This window comes from Centrocercus urophasianus, unplaced genomic scaffold (genome assembly GCF_019232065.1).
Source record: "Centrocercus urophasianus isolate 14NV4802_14NV808 unplaced genomic scaffold, USGS_Curo_1.0 seq_42, whole genome shotgun sequence".
Classification (NCBI taxonomy): domain Eukaryota; kingdom Metazoa; phylum Chordata; class Aves; order Galliformes; family Phasianidae; genus Centrocercus; species Centrocercus urophasianus.
Window position 1 is genome coordinate 2226565 of NW_024885000.1, and position 19763 is coordinate 2246327.

General features: G+C 53.5%; 3 protein-coding genes across 3 annotated transcripts; all 3 read right to left on the bottom strand.

Annotated features, from left to right (window-relative positions):
* Positions 1–1712: 1712 nt before the first annotated feature.
* LOC122168417 (corticosteroid 11-beta-dehydrogenase isozyme 1-like) lies at positions 1713–4623 on the bottom strand. Its single transcript, XM_042833754.1, has 6 exons — positions 4422–4623; positions 3885–4015; positions 3486–3597; positions 3192–3377; positions 2702–2845; positions 1713–2625 (listed from the first exon to the last, which is right to left on the bottom strand). Exons 1-6 carry the CDS (start codon positions 4507–4509, stop codon positions 2381–2383), a joined length of 906 nt encoding a protein of 301 aa, XP_042689688.1. The 5' UTR covers positions 4510–4623; the 3' UTR covers positions 1713–2380.
* A 1035-nt stretch (positions 4624–5658) lies between these two features.
* On the bottom strand, positions 5659–10029 carry LOC122168418 (corticosteroid 11-beta-dehydrogenase isozyme 1-like). The gene is given in 7 exon segments (XM_042833755.1): positions 5659–6262; positions 6947–7090; positions 7756–7941; positions 8576–8687; positions 9141–9176; positions 9179–9339; positions 9891–10029. Coding segments are annotated over 7 exon segments (948 nt in total). The 5' UTR covers positions 9979–10029; the 3' UTR covers positions 5659–6041.
* A 4619-nt stretch (positions 10030–14648) lies between these two features.
* Positions 14649–15550, bottom strand: G0S2 (G0/G1 switch 2). Its single transcript, XM_042833525.1, has 2 exons — positions 15450–15550; positions 14649–15260 (listed from the first exon to the last, which is right to left on the bottom strand). The coding sequence occupies exon 2, from the start codon at positions 15227–15229 to the stop codon at positions 14921–14923; it is 309 nt and encodes a 102-aa protein (XP_042689459.1). The 5' UTR covers positions 15230–15260; positions 15450–15550; the 3' UTR covers positions 14649–14920.
* Between the last annotated feature and the right edge of the window lie 4213 nt (positions 15551–19763).

The window sequence follows — 19763 nt, forward strand, 5'->3', positions numbered from 1 at the left end:
GTGGCCGGGTCCGTTCTGGGGGGCTGATCATGGCGAGACCCCCGTCCTGCTAAAACCAGGGGCTGGTGGTGGTTATGGTGAGATATGCTGTCTGTGAGCTCAGTGTGCTCATCACCCATCCCACCCTGCGCTCGCTGCTTGCTGGGGTGGGTACTGTGACCCGTACAAATTCCTCCTCTGCTCTGTATTTGGGGATATTCTGTGGCCCGAAACCAGGTGGGTGGCTGAGCACCTGCGCTATTGCACCATGTGCATCTGCAGGGTGAGTTTCTTTGTCAAAAAAAAAAAAAAAAGACAGCAAAACTTTGTTGGTCTCATTCTGTCTCAAGCAATTAGGAAGTCATTGAGTTTAACAGGGGGGAAAAAATGCGAGCAAGTAAAAACCCATGTATGTATATAACACTACTATGCTTGTTAGTCTACAATGAGCCTCTCCTTTGGTCTGGATATGCCACCAGCCAGCATGCTGCTCCTGCACCGGGCAGAGGAAGCCCCTGCAAACCACGGGGCTGTGGGGCCAGGTGATCTGGTGCTTCCGAGAGATGGGCAGCACTCCTGTGCTCTGTGTTTGTCTGAATATGCCATTCTGAAGCTTCCAACAGCTTCCGAAGCATCTCTAATTTTACCCGATGCTTACTGAGCGATTCCAGCAGCGTTCTACTTTTTGGTGGTTGTGCTGGTGGTTCCAGCAGAAGGGGTTTGGGGCTACGAGAGGCTGAGCAGGTTATTTCCACGTCTTATTATCCTTACCACAATGACCCTGCTGTTCCCATCCATAGCTCACTCACCCTCTGGAGCCCCGTTGCCCACCTGGCCGTCCCTCAGGCCTCCTTGCAGCACTTTAGTTAACCAGAAGTTGTTGTAAACCAAGGTAAGGCTTAAGGAAACACGCAGTCCGTTACTCAGCCCGAGCTGAGCAAAGTGTTGAGGCCTTCTTGGTGAGAGAATACCTTGTGTCCTTCTGCCACTGCCTGAAGTTACCCTCTCTAATTACCAACCGTGTCCTTTAGCTTTGCTTTTCAACCTGTTAACGTTTCTTGCTTCAAGGGAAACAAACAACAAGAAACGTTTCATGCCGGTTCATGTTACCGCCTCCCTGTGCCCATCACAGAGGAGAGGAAGAAGGGGAAGAAGCAGCGTGGTGAGAGGGCAGCGCTGGAGCTGCAGGGCTGCAGGCACTTACCTGGCTGTGCCTCGGTGCAGCTGGGTGAGCGCGGGGCTGCAGGGCACAAACACTGTGTCCTCTGGGTGCCCACAGCTTCGTGCTGCTGCTGCCTCACTGTGTTTCTTTCTGTCAAACAGGAAGCGTTGGGGCCACAGCCTGAGCCCTGGTTCCTGTCCTGCTCGCGCAGCGTGAGGTTTGGGGTTATCTTGGGGTGCCAGCAGCTCCCACTGCCTGTCCCTGCAACTGCCTCCCTTATCAGAGCACTGGTCCTGGGGCTCCGGCAGCACTGGGTGACCGAATCACTCCGGGTTGCTTTGGGGGTAAGGAAATCCAGGGAGTAATGCTATTATTGTAAGGCTTCTCGCAGATTGAAAAGGAGGGAAAAAAAGTGTGTTTCAGGAGAGGTCACGTACGGCAGAAATTCATTAAGGTCTTAGAGAAGTGAAAGCTGCGTTAATGCAAATCATGGGGTGGGTTTAAGCAGCTCTGTGCTGAGAGGGGTTTTGCACATACTACAGTGGAAGAGGAACAAAACTCAAACCAGAGATGCCACAGAGTAATGTAGGATTTATTGCTCGGAAGTAAGGGTACAGGCAAAAACCACTGTAGTGTGAGGATCCTCTGTTTGTCTTTGCTGGTTGGTTGATGGGGGTTGGCCCAAATCCTTTCTCAGAAGGAGCTCGGAGCTTTGTAAGTATGCAGTTCTGCTTTATAATCCTCTTCCGTGAGTCTCCAGTCTAAATAATTTTATTATTATTATTTAAAATATTTAATTGCAACTGGGTCACTGCAGATCTTCATGTAGAGCCAATCTGAATCCCACTATCTTTCCTTCAGAAGCACAAGGCTGTGTTCTACAGGTCCGGTGCCTTCCATATCCATAACTTTTTGACTGACTCCTCCATTTGGAGGGATGTGGGGGAGATGCAGCAAAGCACACGGAGCACTTGGGGTCTGGGTGCTGCCTGCATCCCCCAGCCTGCTCCTAATTCTGGCCTTGCAGAGCCCTTTTGGGGACCCCCACTGCCTGCGAGGAGCCATTTACGGGCAGCATAAATAAACATTTTTATGTTGTGTCGTAGGCTCCCAGTGCCCAGTGTTGTGCAGACAGTTCCCAGCCACGCCGCCTTCAGAAATGGCCCCAGCACTGCTTTGAGGTGGGCTTTTCTGGAGGCACCACTGCCCATGGGGAAGTGTTGGCCGCTCAGAGCTGTGCTAATGCCCCGAGCCCTGGGGCGGCGGTGCTTTCTTGATGTTTTCCACCTGGTAGTTGCTCCTGATGAGGCCACCCAGGAAGTCAGGGGCAAAGTCCCTCAGCAGCAGTGTTGGTGTCACGCTGCTGGCAGGGTAGTGCAGCTCATGCTGACGCAGGGCCCCGCTGCGGATGATCTCCAGTGCACACTCCTCCTTGGGTGCTGGTGTTCCCTTAATGACGTGTGAGACCGTCTGCACCGCGTTCTCTGCAGTGACAGAAGGACAGCTGCGTTACACCAGGTCCACGTTTTTATCTGTGAGCCTCGGTGGTGCTGAGCTTACCTGTGTTAATATAGCCCAGGATGCAGAGCGTGATGGAAACGTTGACGTTTTCTATGATGAATTCATGCCTCAAGGAGCTGAAAAATCCTTCCAAGGCAAACTTAGTCGCGGAGTAGGGAGCAGTGAAGGGTGAGCCAACTTTACCTGGACAGAGGCGCAGGGTCAGAGCTCACCTGTGCTGGGTGGGTGTGGGGCTGCACGGCTCTGCCTGCCCCTGCCTTTCCTATAGCTGCAATGTTGTAGCGTGAGCAACCTATCTTAAATGCTTTAGGGAAGGAAAGAAACGTTTAAAGCTCAGCACGTGGTGTGAGAGACCTTTGTTGTGGGCTGCACTGTTCTCGTTTTCCTGCATATATACCTATGTATGGCAAATGTGTGTATAACGTATGGTCACGCAGGTAAGCCTGCAGAATTGCACTGATTGCAATGCATGCACAGAGATGAGTAGGAAAGGCACGAGGCAGGGAGAGATGGGCACTCATGTGCTCACCTGCCACGGAGGAAATCACCACGATGCTGCCCTCGCTCTCCTTCAGCATGGGCAGGGCAGACACGGTCATGGCCACGTAGCTGAGGAAGTTGGTCTCCATCAGCTTCCGCACGTGATCCACATCCCCGTTGAAGAAGTCAAAAAAGCTGTGGCCGATGTGGTTCAGGATGAGCATGTCAAGGCCTCCTGGAAGCAGAGTGTGTTGGATGTTTGCAGCCAGCAACAGGCCTCAGCCTCAGGCTCCGTTGTGGTGGCCCCAAAATGTAGCACAGGGTTTGGGCGCTTGCTACGCACCCCAGGTGATCTCAGCCTGTTTCACCACCTCCTCAGCAAAGGCTGTGCTCTCCATGGAGCCGCTCACATAGCGGGCAGATGCAGCACCCAGATCCAGGCACTTGTCCACTACCTGGGGACAGTGAGAGAGGCACTGGTCAAGGTGTTGGGGGTGGCTGGCAACCCTTCTCCCTTTGCTGGGGGGATGTTGCTCAGAGGGACGTTTCCTCTGCAATAGCTGAATTCCATGGGGGAAGAAATGCTGTGCTGTCAGCACTGAAAATACAATTTATGGTGGTGTGCTGAGGAGCCTGCTTGGAATCCAGCATCCCCGTGAGCATGGGATGGGTGGATAGCTGAGCTCCTGCCTGCCCGCAGGGGGTCTGCATTGCAGCCATGCTCGCAGTGCCTGCTGCCCACCTTCTGCAGCTTGGCCTCCGTCCGCGCCGTGACCAGGATGTGGGCTCCCATGCGTGCCAGGTGATACGCCATCTGCTCCCCAATGCCACTGCTGGCTCCTGTCACGATCACTCTCTTTCCCCGGAGCATCTCTGCAGGGGATGCAGAGCTCAGGGCTGTGCACAGCCTGTACCACACCCTCGTGCACGGCTCCTTTGTGCTGCTGCAGGATGCAGCTGCTGCTGCTGCAGCCCCCAGCCGGGCTCCAGCCCAGCGTGGAGCTGCTCTGCATTTGGCAGGAGTTGACAAAGAAAATGAATAAATATTTACAGTGGTAAACTGCGTGTCTCCAAAACAAATCCGTTTGCTCAGAGTAAGAATGCGAGCCTGGCAGACCCACACACCACCCCATGAGCTGCTCCTGAGTGGCGAGGAGGGCTCCCACCTCTTGTGCACCTCCTGCGCTCTGCTTTTCAGCTGCTTTGGATGCCCCCGGGTGGTGCGGGCTGGGCAGCAGCCCGGCTGCCTGCTGCTAAGCGTGCATTTTCAATGACTTACCTTCGCTGAAATTCCCAGGTCCTGAGTAAAAATACACGGCCAGCCCCAGCCCCAACAAGGGGATGAGAACCTTCAGGAGCAGCCCCATTCCTTTGCCAGTGCTCGGGTTGGAGCAGACGCACGGCCGAGGAGAGCAGTGGCTGCTCTGAGCTGATCCCTGCAGGTCTGCTATTCTTCTATATTCGATCCTATTCCTTTTGTGCTCCCTGCAGTTTGGCAAACATTAACCTAATAGAGGGCGTTGTGCTGGACTTTGGGCTGACTCTTTGCACCCTTCTCCTCCTATCAATGTCCAGGGTGTTTTCTGAGGCCACCCTGGGAAGCTGCTGCCTGGTGGAGATGTGGGTTTGTTGTTTGGTGACTGCTGGTGGGGCTGGGACACCCGTGTCCCCCCTTTCAGACCTTTCAGCTTTCTCTCTTCCACTTCATATCTAAAACTGAGCCCAATTTTCCCTTCCTCTCTGGTGCCACGAGGGTTTGTTGGTCAGCGCTGACCACTGAGATGCAGGGTCATACAGATATTGGGTAGAACAGGGCTGGCCCTGCTGCTGTTTTTGGCTTGCACTCTGTAACATCACCATTGGCACAGTGCTGACAGCTCCTGTGTGGCTCTTAGACCCACAAAATTGCACTCTCTCTTGAGGAATCCAATGAGGCAGACTGTGAAAGGCACTTAAAGAGCCAAGAGGTGAATAATGAAGATCTTCACTTTCACAGGTGTTCTGTGTCACTGCTAAGCACCTGCCTGGGCAAAGGGCAAACTGCCTCGCAAATAATTTTCCCAAAGAGAAATTTAAAGGGCAAAACCTGCTCTGTACACAATGGGTGTCAAGATAAGGAGAACAGAAGTGCAGCTCCAGCTTCCCATAGATAGTGAGGAGCAAAATGATCCTGGGGGGCGGCCTGGGGATGGGGTTCTTACTTCATCTTGCAGCAGGCAGCAATTGGAGGGGTGGGCAGTGATTTTGGATGGAAGCACCGGTCGGATATCAGTGCTGGGGTGAGGGGAGCTGTGTCACATCACTGCAGGCTCCTGCTGAGGTTTTGCCTTCAGTGAGCACTGTGCTTAGTGCTGAGCTTATGGCTTAGGGCAACACCGAAGCAGCACTGTGTGTCCAGGGGCGTTTTGTAGTTAATGTCTGTGTAAGGGACTGTACCCCGAAGGATTAACTTGCTGAATAGATTTGCATTGAACTTGGACTTTGAGCTAAATGAAAAACAAGCTAGACTGTTACTCTTCCAATGAGATAATGGTTTATTGCAGCATTCAATAATTAAAGAAAGGCGGATCCGTGGAACGATGCCCATTCGCAGCAGCGTTTAGTAATGAAAAAAGAGATTAAAACCAAAACAACAACAAAAATCCACAGAGCACACAACAAGGTTAGTAAGCTGCACTTAACAATCACTTAGTTACTACTTTCCCCAGCTTTGGGGAAAGGCTCCAATCAGGACGGCTTCCAAGCAGGAAGGGCGCACCTGCAGGAATCCGCAGCTCAGCCGGGGATCCCAGCCGGCTCCTCTCGGGGACGAGGCGGTTATTAAAGCTAACTGACGGGGGAGGGCTGCAAGCACGGCTGCGGCCAGCAGAGGCGGCTGTCGGCCCGGCGGTGACATCCCTCAGGCCGCCCGCAGCCGCTCGGGTCGGTACCGCTGCCGCACCAGCAGGTCCAGCAGTTCGGCGGCCCAATCCCGCAGCAGCAGCGGCAGTTTGGTGGATGCGTAGCGGTAATAGACCTCGCGCTGACGCAGGGTTCCTCCTTTGATGATCTCCAGGGCGCATTCCTCTTTGGGAGCCGGGGACATCAGGAGAACGTCGGCGGCCGCACGCATGGCGTTCTCTAGTCGAGGGACAAGAGAGGTTTCAGTAGGGCTGCCCTCTGCTTGTCCTTTTGATGGTTTGCCTGCGATGAGCGAGCTGCGGAGCTGCCTCTGTTCCTACAGCTAAATGTAGTGTGTGCACTGGAAAACAGAAGCAGCTTCAAGTCGCTCCCATCATTGCTTTCGCTCCCGTCGCTCGCTGCATCGGATAAGATTAATGGGAGATGTGCGGCCGGTGCTTCCACTGAAACTCATTGAATTTTAGGCTGTCCCAGCCTGTGCACTGATTGGCTGATTTTTATAGAACCACGGAGTCATTATGGTTGGAAAAGAGCTCTGAGATCCCCAAGTTCAACCCCACCATCCCCACTGTGACTCTGTCCCCAAGTGTCACATCTCCACGGCTCCAAACACCCCCAGGGATGGTGACTCCACAGCCTGAGCTGCTGCCTGACTGCTCTTCCTCAGAATACCTTTGTCCTAATCTCCTACCTGAGTACAGCACAGGGAAACAAATCAGTCTGGAGTCTTTTTTTTTTGGTGGAAGAGAGGTAGGAGCCTGCTGAGAGCAGAGGTGATGCTGCACTCGCTCCCACTACAGCAGGAAAAGCAGCACTGGAGGTGGGGGCACAGGAGGGGAGGGCACAAAGCTGGGCATGTGATGCTCAGTTCCTGGGCAGCCAGATGGCACGGATGGAGCTTACCAGTGTCAATGAAGCCAAGGATGCAGAGTGTGATGGAAACGTTAACGCTCTGGATGCTGAATTCCTGCCTCAGGGAGCTGAAAAATCCATCCAGGGCAAACTTAGTTGCAGAGTAAGGGACCGTAAAGGGAAACCCAACTTTACCTGGATACAGAGTGAAGTTCCATTAAAGCATGGAAAGCTGCAGCAGCCTCTGTTTCTGCTTCATCAGATAAAGGATTTTAGCCAAAGGGAGTTTACTGCTAGGGGAAAAGTCACCCTGGCACCTGAGCAGCAGGACTGCAGAGCAGTCCTGTCAGCTTCCAGCTCTGTCACAGTCTGAAGTCCAGCAGCACATCTCACAGCTCTGCTCAGGTGTGAGCAACAGGCAGCAGCCATGGAGCAAAGTTTGATCTCCTGCCTCTGGGTGCTGAGTGGAGCTGATTCCCAGCAGCCAGCAGTGCCGGGGCTGCAGCTGCTGTTAATTTAATCTCCTGACTTAGCAGAAACTTATTAGAAAAGGCTCTGCAAACATTTGCAGGATCTTGACCTGGCAAACCACAACGAGCCGTCAGAGGAACAGCGCAGTGAGAAATGAAGGCTTTTCCCCTTTTCTTTGTAGAACTGGAGCTACGTGAGCTCTGCTGCACGGCTGGGTGTGGGATTTAATCACCAGGTGGGGCAGTGGGATTGCATCAGAAATGCGAAAAAGACCTGGAAACTGTGGTTGCTTTGGGAGTGTTAAGTAGTTCTGGCTCCTCTGAGGTGCAAATGTTTCTTACAGAAACCAACCCATGGAATCCCACGTCCCAGACCTCGCTCCCACTCACCTGCCATGGAGGAGACCACCACGATGCTACCCCCGCTCCGCTTCAGCATGGGCAGGGCAGAGACTGTCATGGCCACATAGCTCAGGAAGTTGATGTTCAGGAGCTTCTGGACGTGTCCAACATCCCCATCAAAGTAATTGAAGTATGACTTGCCAACGTGGTTAAGAATCAGCATGTCGAGGCCTCCTGGAAGCAGAGGAGCGGGCGTTAGTTTTGGGTGGGAAGGGGCTGCTGTGGGCAGGATGGAGCCTTTCTTGACAGCAGAACCAATGCAACCAGAATGTTTTGGGGTCAGTGTCACTTGGGGTTGGTTTTTTTGGGTCAAAGCTGCGGCCTGCCATCTTTGGAGCTGGGATGGCCTGGATGGTGGCTGCCAATGAAAACATGCTGGAATCAAATAACTCGTCCCAGATGAGAGCTGTTGTGTCCCTTTCCCTCCCCAGTTTGAAACACAAATAACACTGCAAAAGGGAGATTGCTCCTGAGCTATCTGGGCTCATTTCGGGAGAGGGAGGCACGGCACTGAGCTGAGCACTGCCATTCTGCAGTGATGACCCACGACCACAACAGCAATGCAGCTGTGAGCTGCTGCATGGCTTCACCCCTGGTAGCAGCAGTGATGAAACCCAGGATTGCGATATCAGGACAGGATGTTACGAGGGCACGGGGATGAAATCCAGAGGGCAGTTTAAGCTCTGCTGGAGCGATGCAGGCTGAGCTGCAGGGCGCAGAATTAAGGGAAACCTTTTCCCATCCCCACTTCTTTTTGCTTTTGTGGCGCACAGCAACAAAGCAGCGTGCTGGGGAGCTGCAGACATACCCAGTTCAGCCTCGGCCACCTCCACCAGCTGCCGGGTGGTGGCCATGTCCTCCATGCTGCCGCTGACCAGCCGTGCTGAGCTGGCCCCCAGCGCCCGGCACCTCTCCACCACCTGCGATGCAACGCGGCGCATCAGGCCCTGCAAGCTGGGGGCTGCGCTCACCAAAACACGCCTCAGCCCCCCAAACCTCACTGCAGGGTTTCTGGGAGCCTCTGAATCTCTCGGGCTCCCTTTGAAGTTTATTCCTTTGCTGAATGCATGGCCCGAGGCCGTTTGGCTCCTCATGAGTGCGGTCTGTGCTGGAATTGTGTGTGTAGGTTAAGCGGGAGCTGATAGATCACTGCAGTGGAATGAGGGTGTGTGTGGCTGCAGTCTGTGCATATGCAGACGTGTACTTCGCCGAGCAATTCAAACATACAGGGCGTGCAGTGCGTGCCTGCAGGAGGCCCATTTCTGTGCATGCAGGAGCTCTGGAGAGCGTAACTTTGCACACCCGTGAGCAGAACTGCACACATCTGCTCTCTGTGCCGCTGCAGTTCCATGCAACCGTATTTACGTATATACCTGCAGTGTGAGGTTGGCCTCCCTGTGTCTGTGTGTGTGCATGTGTGAGTGCCCAGCTTGCCATTTACTTGCTGCAGCTTTGCCTCCGTCCGCGCCGTGACCAGGACGTGGGCTCCCATCCGTGCCAGGTGATACGCCATCTGCTCCCCGATTCCGGTGCTCGCTCCGGTGACGATCACACGCTTCCCTTTCAGCATCTCTGGGGACCAAGGCACAGGAGTTTAATTTATCCAAACCCTATTTGAAGAGAAAATAAAGCCCCCTAATGCCTTCAAGTAGAAGCGAATGGCAAGACGAATGCAGATCTTCGTGCTCCGTCCCGCTCATCCTCTTCCCTCCCCTGGAAATGCTGTACCCAGGAGCAGCTGCAGCTTGAACTGACCACAACAGCACAGTTCTTGGCTCCTTCAACAGCTTTTCACACATCAGGACGCAACTTACAAACACCCCAGCTATTCTGCAATGAAAAACACGCCATCAGTGCAGAACTTAAAATCCAACATTAGTTAGTTAGTTTCCGCTTGAATGCAAAGTGCTCAAAGCCTTCTTTGCTTCAGGAGCCCCTGCCTCCCTGCTCCCCCGGGAGCTGCGTGTTGCTTCTTCCATTAGAGTCCAGATCTCTGCTAAAACTGCGCTCCATCCTCAGCCCTGCCACAAAGGCTTGGTCCAACCTCTGCACATCTCCGTGCCAAACGCTCAAATGTGGCTTTTAATATTTTGCATCAGGACAGATTCCCCTGCGATACTCACCAGGTTTGAAATTCTCCCTCGACGAATAAAAACAGAAGGCCAAAACCAGTCCTAAAACGGGGATGAGAATCTTTTGCAACAAACCCATCGTAGGAAATGGAGCAGGAAGAGAAAAGAGGAAAACAGCCTCTGCTGAGCTGCTCCCGGACGCAGCAGCAATGCCAATCCTTCAAAACCTGTTGGTGCGGGAGCCGTGGCTCCCAAAGCACTGGGAAGTCACGGTGGGGTTGGTGAGAGAAGCAAACACTTCAATCTGCTCCCACGGAGCTGGGGAGCCGTGGCCTAACCAGTGGTGCTGCTGCGGGCTCTGCCCGGCTCTGTTCATATTTCCTGTCCCTACGTTAAAATGCAGAATTTTGCACAACACCCTGGAAGAGGTGTGTCCTTGCTGAACAGCATCAAGTTTCACTCGGAGAACATCAGAGGCAGAGTGCTGCAGGTGGCCGAGGCTCCTCTTTAATGCCCGCTGGCTCTGGATGCATGCAGCTGCAGCACCCATCTGGATGGGACCCTCCACGCAGGGCAGTCATCTCTCTCTGTCACCCAGGGAGGAAACCACGGAGGCAGCATTTGCTTTTTCACCTCACCCTGCTCCTGAGAGGGCTGAGCTGAACCCCCTTAGGGCTGCACCCCCAGCTCCAAGGGGAGCACCAAGAATCCTGCAGGCAAGCACTGAGAGTTGTGTTTTTTTGCAGAGAAGTCACAGTTCTCGTGCTGCCTGCTTGGAGCGCTGCGGGAGCTTTGCTGTTATTTGTAAGTGAATGCAGTCCAAGGGAAAAACATGTCACATCCGCTCCTTTGCTATGTCCAGGCAGCAGGAAACCCAGTGCCACTGATGGTGTGGGAGAGGGCTGGGAGCTGCCCTGCAGAGCACTGACACTGCTGCACGAGGTGGGCACCGTGTGCTCCCCGCAGCCTTCGCTGCTCCCAGTTCTGCTCTTTTACTTCAGACCCAACTTTCTCCTGATAAGAATCACTTCGCCCACATTTGGTCCCATAACAGCGCTGCAGAAGCTCTGCCCCTTCCTGAGTCCCTTTGCTTTGAACTCGGGTTGTGATCACAGGGCACTCATCTCACTGCTGGGCTTGAGAAAACAAATCCCTCAGCCCTGCCTCATCCGTCCTGCGAGTGGGGAGAGCTGCTGTTGTAATCTGTTGTTATTACATAGCATGAGGATGTTGTGGGAAGCAATAGCTGCCAGCCTTGGTGTGGATGCTGCAGAGCCCCCACCCCAGCTGTGCTTTGCTGCCCATGGGGATTTTTCCCTCCCTTCCCATCACCTGGCATCGCTGCGCCTCACTCCCACTCAGAGCTTTTTCTGGGTTTGTTTTGCTTAAGAACTTGTTTTTAACCTCTTCTGGAGGGCGGGGAGTGAAGAAAGTGAGAGGAGGGCAGGGAGGCTGTGGAGGCATTTTCTGATCCCAGGAGCTGAATTCAGCCCATGGAGCTGCTCCTGGCTGCGCTGCTGCCAGATCCTCATAGGGGTCACTGCAAGGGGAGCAGCTCCACCTGAATCCTCCTGCCTACTCCCTCCTGCTGCATGTCCCTCCTGCATCACCCAGCCCCTTGCAGCCAGTGTTTTCCAGCACTGGGATTGAGGCAGGCTCCTGCATGCACCGTGGGGACACAGAGGCATTTGGCAGGAACTAGAATACAGCTTTTTGTTCTCCCTTTTGAAGGATATTTGGCTGTTTTTAACCCATTAGCAAATCTTTATTAAATGTAGAGGATTACACTTTTCCCCTTGTTTTCCTCATCTTTTCCCCTCATTTTCCTTTATCCTGTAGACATGAGGATGTCTCATACTCATACTCTGCTCTCCCAGCATTCTTTACCATGAATGCAGGTCTTTCTTTACAGACAGGGGTGCCCCCATTACGTGCTGTGGTGACTGTGGGATAGTTTGGTTTGACTTTGTGCTTGCACTCACTGCTGTTTTAGAGTAAATCCTGCCCAGTTTGGGCCGTTTCTAAGCACTGCATTTATTTTTTTCCTGTGTGACCAAATCAGGAGTTTCTGCCTCTATGCATTGCTTTGACTGCCCTGTGCCTTGGCCACTCTCCATGTTCCTGATGCCCTTGCTGCTGTGTAAGAGAGGCTAATATCCTTATCTGGGCCCCTAAATTTAGCCTGGCAGCTCTCAAAACATGCAGAGCCCACACTCCAAATAGCAGGCGAGCGTGCCGAAGACATTCAGCTCATGCCCTTGAAGCCAACGGCCTGGGCAGGAGGGCTGCTGCATTCCTGGTGCCCAGCTCTGCCACGAGGGCCTGAGCTGAAATCAGATCTCTGTGGCTGTGCTGCCAGGTTGGCAGAGGCAGAGAGGTGTCAGATCTTGTGCCAGCTGCAATTTGCCCGGGGACTTAATGCACCTGATCTACAGGTCAGAGCGAACTGCATTCAGACAGGTCCTTAAGGAAGCAGAGCAATAGAAATTGACCCTGGGTGGCTCCAGTGATGTGCTGCACCTTGGGCAACGCGTGGCTCTCCTCGAGAGCTTATCCCTCACTGCGTGGCTTTAACTCAGCCTCAGATGCTCCCTGTGCTTGCCTCAGATGTCCTTGCAGCACTGGCTGTGCAGCACACACCCTGCCTGGTTACTCCCCAGTGTATCCCAGTCACAATTGCCTCCTGCAATTCGCACCTGGTCCACGTGGATGCGTTTTGCTGATGGCACGTGGTTGTGGCAGGTGCTGTTTGGGGGGGTTGTGCCATTGGGTATCAGGGTGGGGGCTCAGGGATGGGGCTGGAAGCTGCCTTGTTGGAGGGGTTCGCTGTGGGACAAGGACTGGGACGTCTGCAGAGCACTTTGGTCTGCTGCATTTGGCAAGTCTGCCGTTGATCACAGTTACAGTGATGTTACCGGGCTACCAAACCCCCACGCACACTGAGTTTTACAGAATCACAGAATTGTAGGGGTTGGAAGGGACCTCCAGAGATCATGGAGTCCAACCCCCTGCCAAAGCAGGTTCCCTACAGCAGGTTGCACAGGTCGGCATCCAGGCAGGTCTTGAACATCTCCAGAGAAGGAGACTCCACCACCTCCCTGGGCAGCCTGTTCCAGTGCTCCGTCACCCTCACTGTATTCAAATATTCACTGTATTCAAATAAAGTTGCCTTCCTTTCAGTTTTTCTGTTTGTCACCATATAGTTGAAATAGGACCTTATACGCTCGTTGTGCATCAGCCATCGATGCTCACCTGATCTACAGCCCCAGCTGAAGCCCGAGGCACTGTTGCAGAAGTGGCAGCACACGGCTCAGCCCCACGGACTGGGGGGCAACTCGTGAGATAGGAGGCAGAAAAGCAGGATTTACCGAGTTGGCTGCAGCACCGCTGGCGCGGCTCTTTAGCTGTCTAATCCCGTGAGCTGCCTTAGGAGCAGCTATTTTGATTGTGCCACAAACCTCTTTGCTTTAAGCTCATAAACCCATGACTGGATAATGGCAGAGAGGCGGCGAGGGCGGCGGGGTGCAGTGGGACGGGGCTGCGGTGTGCCAGCAGCACGGGGTGAAGCCCAGCACTGTGGGACAGACGTGATCCTCAGCTGGGGCTGACCCTTGCCGTCATGCTGGCTGTGCTGTGGGGACACACAACGTGCTCCACCATGGAGCCTGGCCTCCGGGTGCTGCAGGTTGCGACCCTCTGCCCCTCTTTGCCTCCAAATTCCCATTGGTGCTGGGGTCACTCCGCCTCACCAAAAGCCAAAGGGTTTGGTTAAAGCCCAAATCACATCATTCTCCAAGGCCTTTTTTGGTTTTTTTTTTTCTTAAACTGGACTCTGTTCTTTTTTTTTCCCTCAAGGAAAAGGTACTTTGCTCTTGGTTCAAAGCCTGACAAGTAGCTCTGTGTGTGGATTCTGTCTGGATTTTAATCCTGACTCACAGCTCTGGGAGGATCTGTGTGTTTGTTGTGGCTGTCAGGCAGTGCTGCTTTGTTTTCCAGCCCCTCCTGCAGTTTGTAACAACTGTTTGCTTTTAGCTCCTAGTTTCTGTGCATGCCCCTATCCTTGCACCACTGCCTTTGGCACTGAGCAAACAGAGGGATTTTCTCCCCCTTCCCTGCTTGCCAAGGATGATTTCTCCGCTGCTTTGTAGCATGGTCAGAATCTTTAAGCTGCAGTTTTCTGCAAAGTTTAACATTAGTGACACAGCAAGATTCTGTAGTGCTCAGAACTAACCGTGGGAAGGTTTCAAACAGGTGAAGGCTCTCTAATGATGCTGACAGCACTCAGATCCCTGTTTCTACCACTCCCACTGTGCTGCTCTGTCTTCCCATGCAGCAGCTTTTCCATTTGTGACATGGGGAGCAAACACTGTTCTCCACAATCAAGCACCAGGCTCAGGAAGGATCCCAACCAAAGCAGAGCATTGCTTTTAGCTGTGCCCATAGCCTGGTAGAGATCTGTGGGGGACAGACAGGTTTTTCAGCAGCTCTGGGTGCACGTGGACATGGCAGAGCCCTGAATCTATGCCATCAAACTCAGATAACCCCGGAAGGAAGATCCCCACCTCCAGCTTTGGGAACGTGGCTTGTGAGCCAACTCCTCCCCACACAGTGACCCATTTTTGGAAGGCAGCAGAATTTTGGAGTCGGGCAACTCCAACACTCTGCCATGAGCTGCTGGACCAGAGGAAGGAGTTCTATGGAGAGGGTTGGTTTACTGGCCACAGCTATTCATGAAGGGACTGGAGGCTCCTGCAGAGCACAAACAAAACTCATCCTGTCCATGAAATGAATGCAGCTAGAGAGCACTGGTACCATATAAAATATTTATTGATTTTGCAAAACGTTGTAAAACGCACCTGTAGTAAAAATAAGAAACCACGCCGTGCATCTTGCACATTTTTATACCAACAAAAGGTATTTTTTCCTACTGCTGCACAGCAGCAAATAAAACCGTTCCTTTCTTTCAAGTCCTGCACTTTGCAGTCTCCTCATTCAGCCAAACCTTCGCCCTTCTCACTGGAACCACCATCACTGGGACATTGGGGCAGCAGAGCCGTGTGCCCGGGTGAGCAGTGGGTCCCTTAGGATGCATGCTGCCTGGTCACCATCCCCCGCTGCACCGTTGACAATTTCTTGCTCTGCTCCAACACCAAATCCTCCTGCTTCTGAGGGAGAGCTGGCTCTCGAGATGGGGTCGGTCTCTTCTCCTCCTCCTCCTCCTCTATCCTCCCTTTGGAGGTGAAAGGGCTGCACACTGCCTCCACCAGACCGATGACCACACCGAAGAACGCCAGCACGCTGCCCAGCATGTACAGCTTCACCATCTTCCTGTTGGGCTTCTGGCTGAGCATCTCTTTAGCAAAGGGGATCAGCTCGTGCATGGTTTCCATCTCTGCACAGCAGCGTAGCAAGAGCTCCGTTCTGCGAGAGGAGAGCAAGAGAGGGGCACGTTAGTGTAGCTCAGCGCTCCTCTCCGTTGCAGACACCGCGATTTCGTTCAAACGGACATTTCTGGCTTTTGCCAGAGGCTGCCTTAAGGATCGGGGTCGGGATCAGGATCGGGCCCGCACCCCGCGCCGTCCCAGCACCGCTCCCGGCGCTCCCCCTTACCCGAGGCCGCCCTGCGGTTGCGGTGCCGTTGCGGTTCTCAGCTCTCTCAGCCCGCACTGCGCTGCCCGCAGCTCCGCCCGGCTCTGCCCGCTGCCCGCTGCAGCCGCCTTATATCGGCACCGAGGGCGGGCGGTGCCGGGGGGGGGCGGGCACTGAAAGCACGAGCTGCCCCCCTCCACCCCCCGCATTCTTCCTCCCCCCGGCATTGGCTGCGGTCCTGGACAGCCTAAAAAAACCTTTATTTTTTTAATCTGCAAAACTTTTCCCTCCCCTCCGGTCTCGTTTCACAGCAGGAGGGCTTCTGTGAGCGCTGCTCTGTGGTTGCTTCTGTAAGCAGCGTGCTTAGGTTGTATATTATACAGGTTTGTCGAGTCAGTGCTTGGGGGGGGGGGGGGGGGGTTCAAGTAGTATCAGTAGTGTTTAATCTCTGAGCTGGTGGATGTAAGGTGTTGTATATGGAAGTGGGGTTTGGATTCAGCAGTACTGATGTTCTCATGCTGCCCATTTTCACAGTGAATTCACAGAATCACAGAATGGCCTGGGTTGAAAAGGACCGCAATGATCATCTCTCTTCAACCCCCTGCTATGTGCAGGGTCACCAACCAGCAGACCAGGCTGCACAGAGCCACATCCAGCCTGGGAACTGGGTACAACCATCCAACAGATGTGACCCAGGATGGGATGCAGACACTTTAAAGACTACTGCAGGTTGGCAAAGGGACCCATCAACAGCTGTGAGATGCAGTGTGTGACAACACCTTGATTTGTTCAAATAAGGGAACAACTGGCAATGACACCTGCAGTAAAAGCTACAGGCTGCTTCTTAGATCACACCATCCTTCTCCCAGTGCTGAAACTCCGTAGCGCCCCGCTGTAATTTTAACCTCCCTTATGATTCACGGAAAGAGCAGCATATTTCCTTACAGGGGAAAAAAAAAGAGCCCAGCACTGTCACACGGCTTCCCTGGCTCGCTGCCCGATAGCGTTGCATCAATACCATGCATTACATCAGCTGCTTCTGCTCTCCCTGCACCTCTGGCTCTGCTGGTGCACCTGTGCAGCGTCCCAGCTGTGCTCTGCAGTCGGTAATTCCTGCTCTGCAGACCTAAGGGCACTGCTGGGGCAGCGTGTGGATGTGTGCAGTGTGAGCTGGTGCAGGAGGAGGTGCTGATAAAGGGGTAAAGCCCGGAGGGAGCCATGGTGAGAGGTGGAGGAATCTCCTGGCTCAGCATTGTTGGGGTGGGAAAGACAGGAAGAGACCCCGAGCCATCTGGGAACGGCTGGAGCTTGTGTTGTTCTGTCCTTATTCTGGATGACCTGAAAAGCTGCTCTATGAGGCAGTATTACCCAAATTATGCCCTAAAATCAGCAGTCTGCCTCATGGTTAAAGGAACCCAAAGTCCTGCTCGCATCGCCAAGCCTGTTTGCAGTCCATGTGCTGCTTTCTTCCCCTTTTTTCCTGCTGTGCGACTCCCTGCCCACGTGAGGCCGGTGGCAGGCGGGCGCTGGGTTCCTCAGAAACGAAAGCAGTGGGTGCATTGGTTTTGTTCCCTCTTCCTCCTTGCTGAGCTGGTCCCTGTGCTGTGTGAGCAGTGAGTCAGCCCTGTGCTCACATCCCGCACGTAGAGGGGACTGCGGCCATCCCCGTGCTGCTGGGAGGTGCTTGGGCTGCAAGGGAAATTCGGGGTGGTTTTTTTTTTCTTCTGAATGCACTTAGGAAATTTTATTGCAAGGCTGGCTGTAAAAGTTGCTAAAGAGGCTATTCCTCCTTACTGCCTATTTTTTTTTTCCTTCTTAAAATAAAGTCCTTATCTTCTCTGCCAAGTTGGCGGCAAAGGTTGCAGCCAATTCTTTGGTTCGAGCCACGTTTTTCCTCTCTGCAGCTCTTTGAAAAGCGAGCGCTGCAGAAAAGATAGCCAGAGGAGACAGCAATCAGACAGGGCAAGTTCAAGGTCGTGCTCCTGCCCAAGGCAGGCTCTGCTCCCACCCAGAGTGCTGCAAACTGCAGGACGGTGCAGGCTGTGATCCCAGGCAATGCAGAGGGTCTGAGAGGTGACGCTCAGCCTGAAAAAGAAGAAGTTAAAAAGAAAAGCAACAAAACAAAGCAGGCAGGATCGCTTTGCCTCCTGAACCCAGGAACTTTGTATACACAAAATGCAGAAGGAGATGTCTGCAATCACACCGTGCTGATACCTGGAGCTGCAGAAGCTCAGGGCTCTGGTGATGGTTTGGGTAACTGAGCGGTTGGTGATCACTTGCAAACACCTCTGATGGCAGCACGGTGCTGAGTTAATTAAATAATATTTAATTCAGTGTTGTTTGGAGCTGCAGTAACAACATCTGTGCAGTCTCATTGTGTGGACATTTAAATTGGATTAAGAGTGGATAAAAAGATTAATGATTAACATTAAATTAGACTAATTTTAGCCGGTTCCTAATCTTATTTAGGAGAGTCACGGGGAGGTTGTCAGGTTTAATTGCAATTTTGATTAAAGCAGGCATTAAAGCTGGGAAAACGACAAGAGTCGAACGTCATCGGGAGGAAGAGCTGTGCAAGACAGTGAGGCTTAACCCAAATCCCATGGTGTGAAGGGGGGACATGTGGAGGCTGGGAAGGGGATGCCCTGAGCATGGCCATGCGCTGAGCTCAGTGCTTTTGGGTTTGGTCTTTGACAGTGTAAAGAGGAGAGAAATTCTGGTGTTTATCACAGTGGGGTGATGGCATGCACTGGAGGTGTCTCTGGTCTGTGGGGAGGGACAAAGTGGCCACTGGGAGCAGAACGCAGCGCGACTTTTGCAGTGCCAGAGGGGACACAGCTCAGAGAGTGCCTGCATTTATTGCAAACCTTCTCCTGTTGATGGATGTGGCTGTGCCAAGGTCTTGCTGTCCAGCAGCATCCATCCCTCCCTGCCTCTTAGTGGGACACTTCCTCTCTGGGGACACGGAGCGCATCAGATCAGAGCAGGAGCAGGGCTGGGGCAGTGCCAGGCTGAGCAGAGGGCACCGGTGTAACCCCGGGTTAGATCTAAAGTAGGTCAGTGATTTTTTGGGTTCAAAGTTTTATTTGCTTTCAGGCAGGTGCAGGGATTTCTGGTAATGAGTGAGAATTCATGAGAAATTCCTGAAATGCCCATGTGCTCAGGACAGTGCTGTCATCGGGACGTGGTGAGGTGGGCAGTGAGCTGCACACAGCGGCATTTGTCTGCGTGAGCCTTCAGCTGTGGCTTCCTCCTTATAAAAGCCCAAGTCCCATCAAGGCACAGTGCTGATGGGGGTCCCCCACGCCAAGCTGTGTCCCTGAATACCCACCTGCTTTCCTTCTGAGACTTAAAAATTTGCAGCAGATATTCCATAAGTGAGGCTGTTCTTGCTTGAGCTTGCAGAGCCTGGGGCACCGAGGCACTGTTTGCATTGAAGCTGCTGTGGGAAGATGAAGTGAAAATCCTGGCAGCAGCCTGCGTGCTGACCTGGGTCAGGGAATGGCTGATACCCCCCAGCTCCAGCAGTGCAGCTTCATCTTCCAAAGTGGTGAGCACTAAGAAGAGCAAAAGCCAACCTGTCTGTCTGTCCTTGCTTTGGGTGTGACTGAAGCAGACAGAAGAGGTGCCCAACAGCAGACATTGAGCCCAGACTCGCAGGATGTCTGCATCCAGCACCACCAGGAGCTGTGCAATAGCCCATGCCCTCCTCTCCTCTCCTCTCCTCTCCTCTCCTCTCCTCTCCTCTCCTCGTAGGAGTCAGGGAGGTTTGCTGCAGTTTCCTGCAGTGCTTATTAGGTGCTGAGCCCTGGGCTGCATGGGGCTGAGCTGAGGGTCCCTGTGCCCCACCTGGATGAGATGCGCCAGGACGCCGTCTGTGCTCGTGGCATGCTTCAGCTCTCAGGTTCTCAGCAAAATGCTCCGGTGTTCTCCCTACACCCCCATCACCCCCCAGCTGGGGTGGAGGAGGATTGCTGGGCACAGGAATGCAGCAGCCCCACATTGCTGAGCAGTGGCTCAGGACGGCACACCCAGCTCTGCTCCTGCACCCGGCACTGTGGGCAGGCACAGCAGGGCAGGAACCAACACTGCACACTTTGTAGCCGTAGGGCAGTATTTTTCCCAGCTCAGTTGCACTGCTTTTCTAGGAGCTCCACGGGCAGGCAGCTCCCACCAGCAGTGCATTGGGCACACAGCTTCAGGGCCACCTGGCACGGTGCGACGGGGCGCAGGACGTGATGTTGGGCTGAGTCAGTAAAGTAAATAGCAAATCTTCCTGCAAGTTTTCCCTGGGGTTGGCTTAAACCATAAAAAAAAATTGAACAAGAGCATGGG

Excerpts from the sequence above, each read along its gene's own strand:
- LOC122168417 (XM_042833754.1), bottom strand. The coding sequence starts at position 4,509 with ATGGGGCTGCTCCTGAAGGTTCTCATCCCCTTGTTGGGGCTGGGGCTG. Across the intron at positions 3,598-3,884 it reads CGGAGGCCAAGCTGCAGAAG|GTAGTGGACAAGTGCCTGGA; the intron begins GTGGGCAGCAGG and ends CACTGTCCCCAG. Across the intron at positions 3,378-3,485 it reads ACAGGCTGAGATCACCTGGG|GAGGCCTTGACATGCTCATC; the intron begins GTGCGTAGCAAG and ends CTCTGCTTCCAG.
- G0S2 (XM_042833525.1), bottom strand. The coding sequence starts at position 15,229 with ATGGAAACCATGCACGAGCTGATCCCCTTTGCTAAAGAGATGCTCAGC.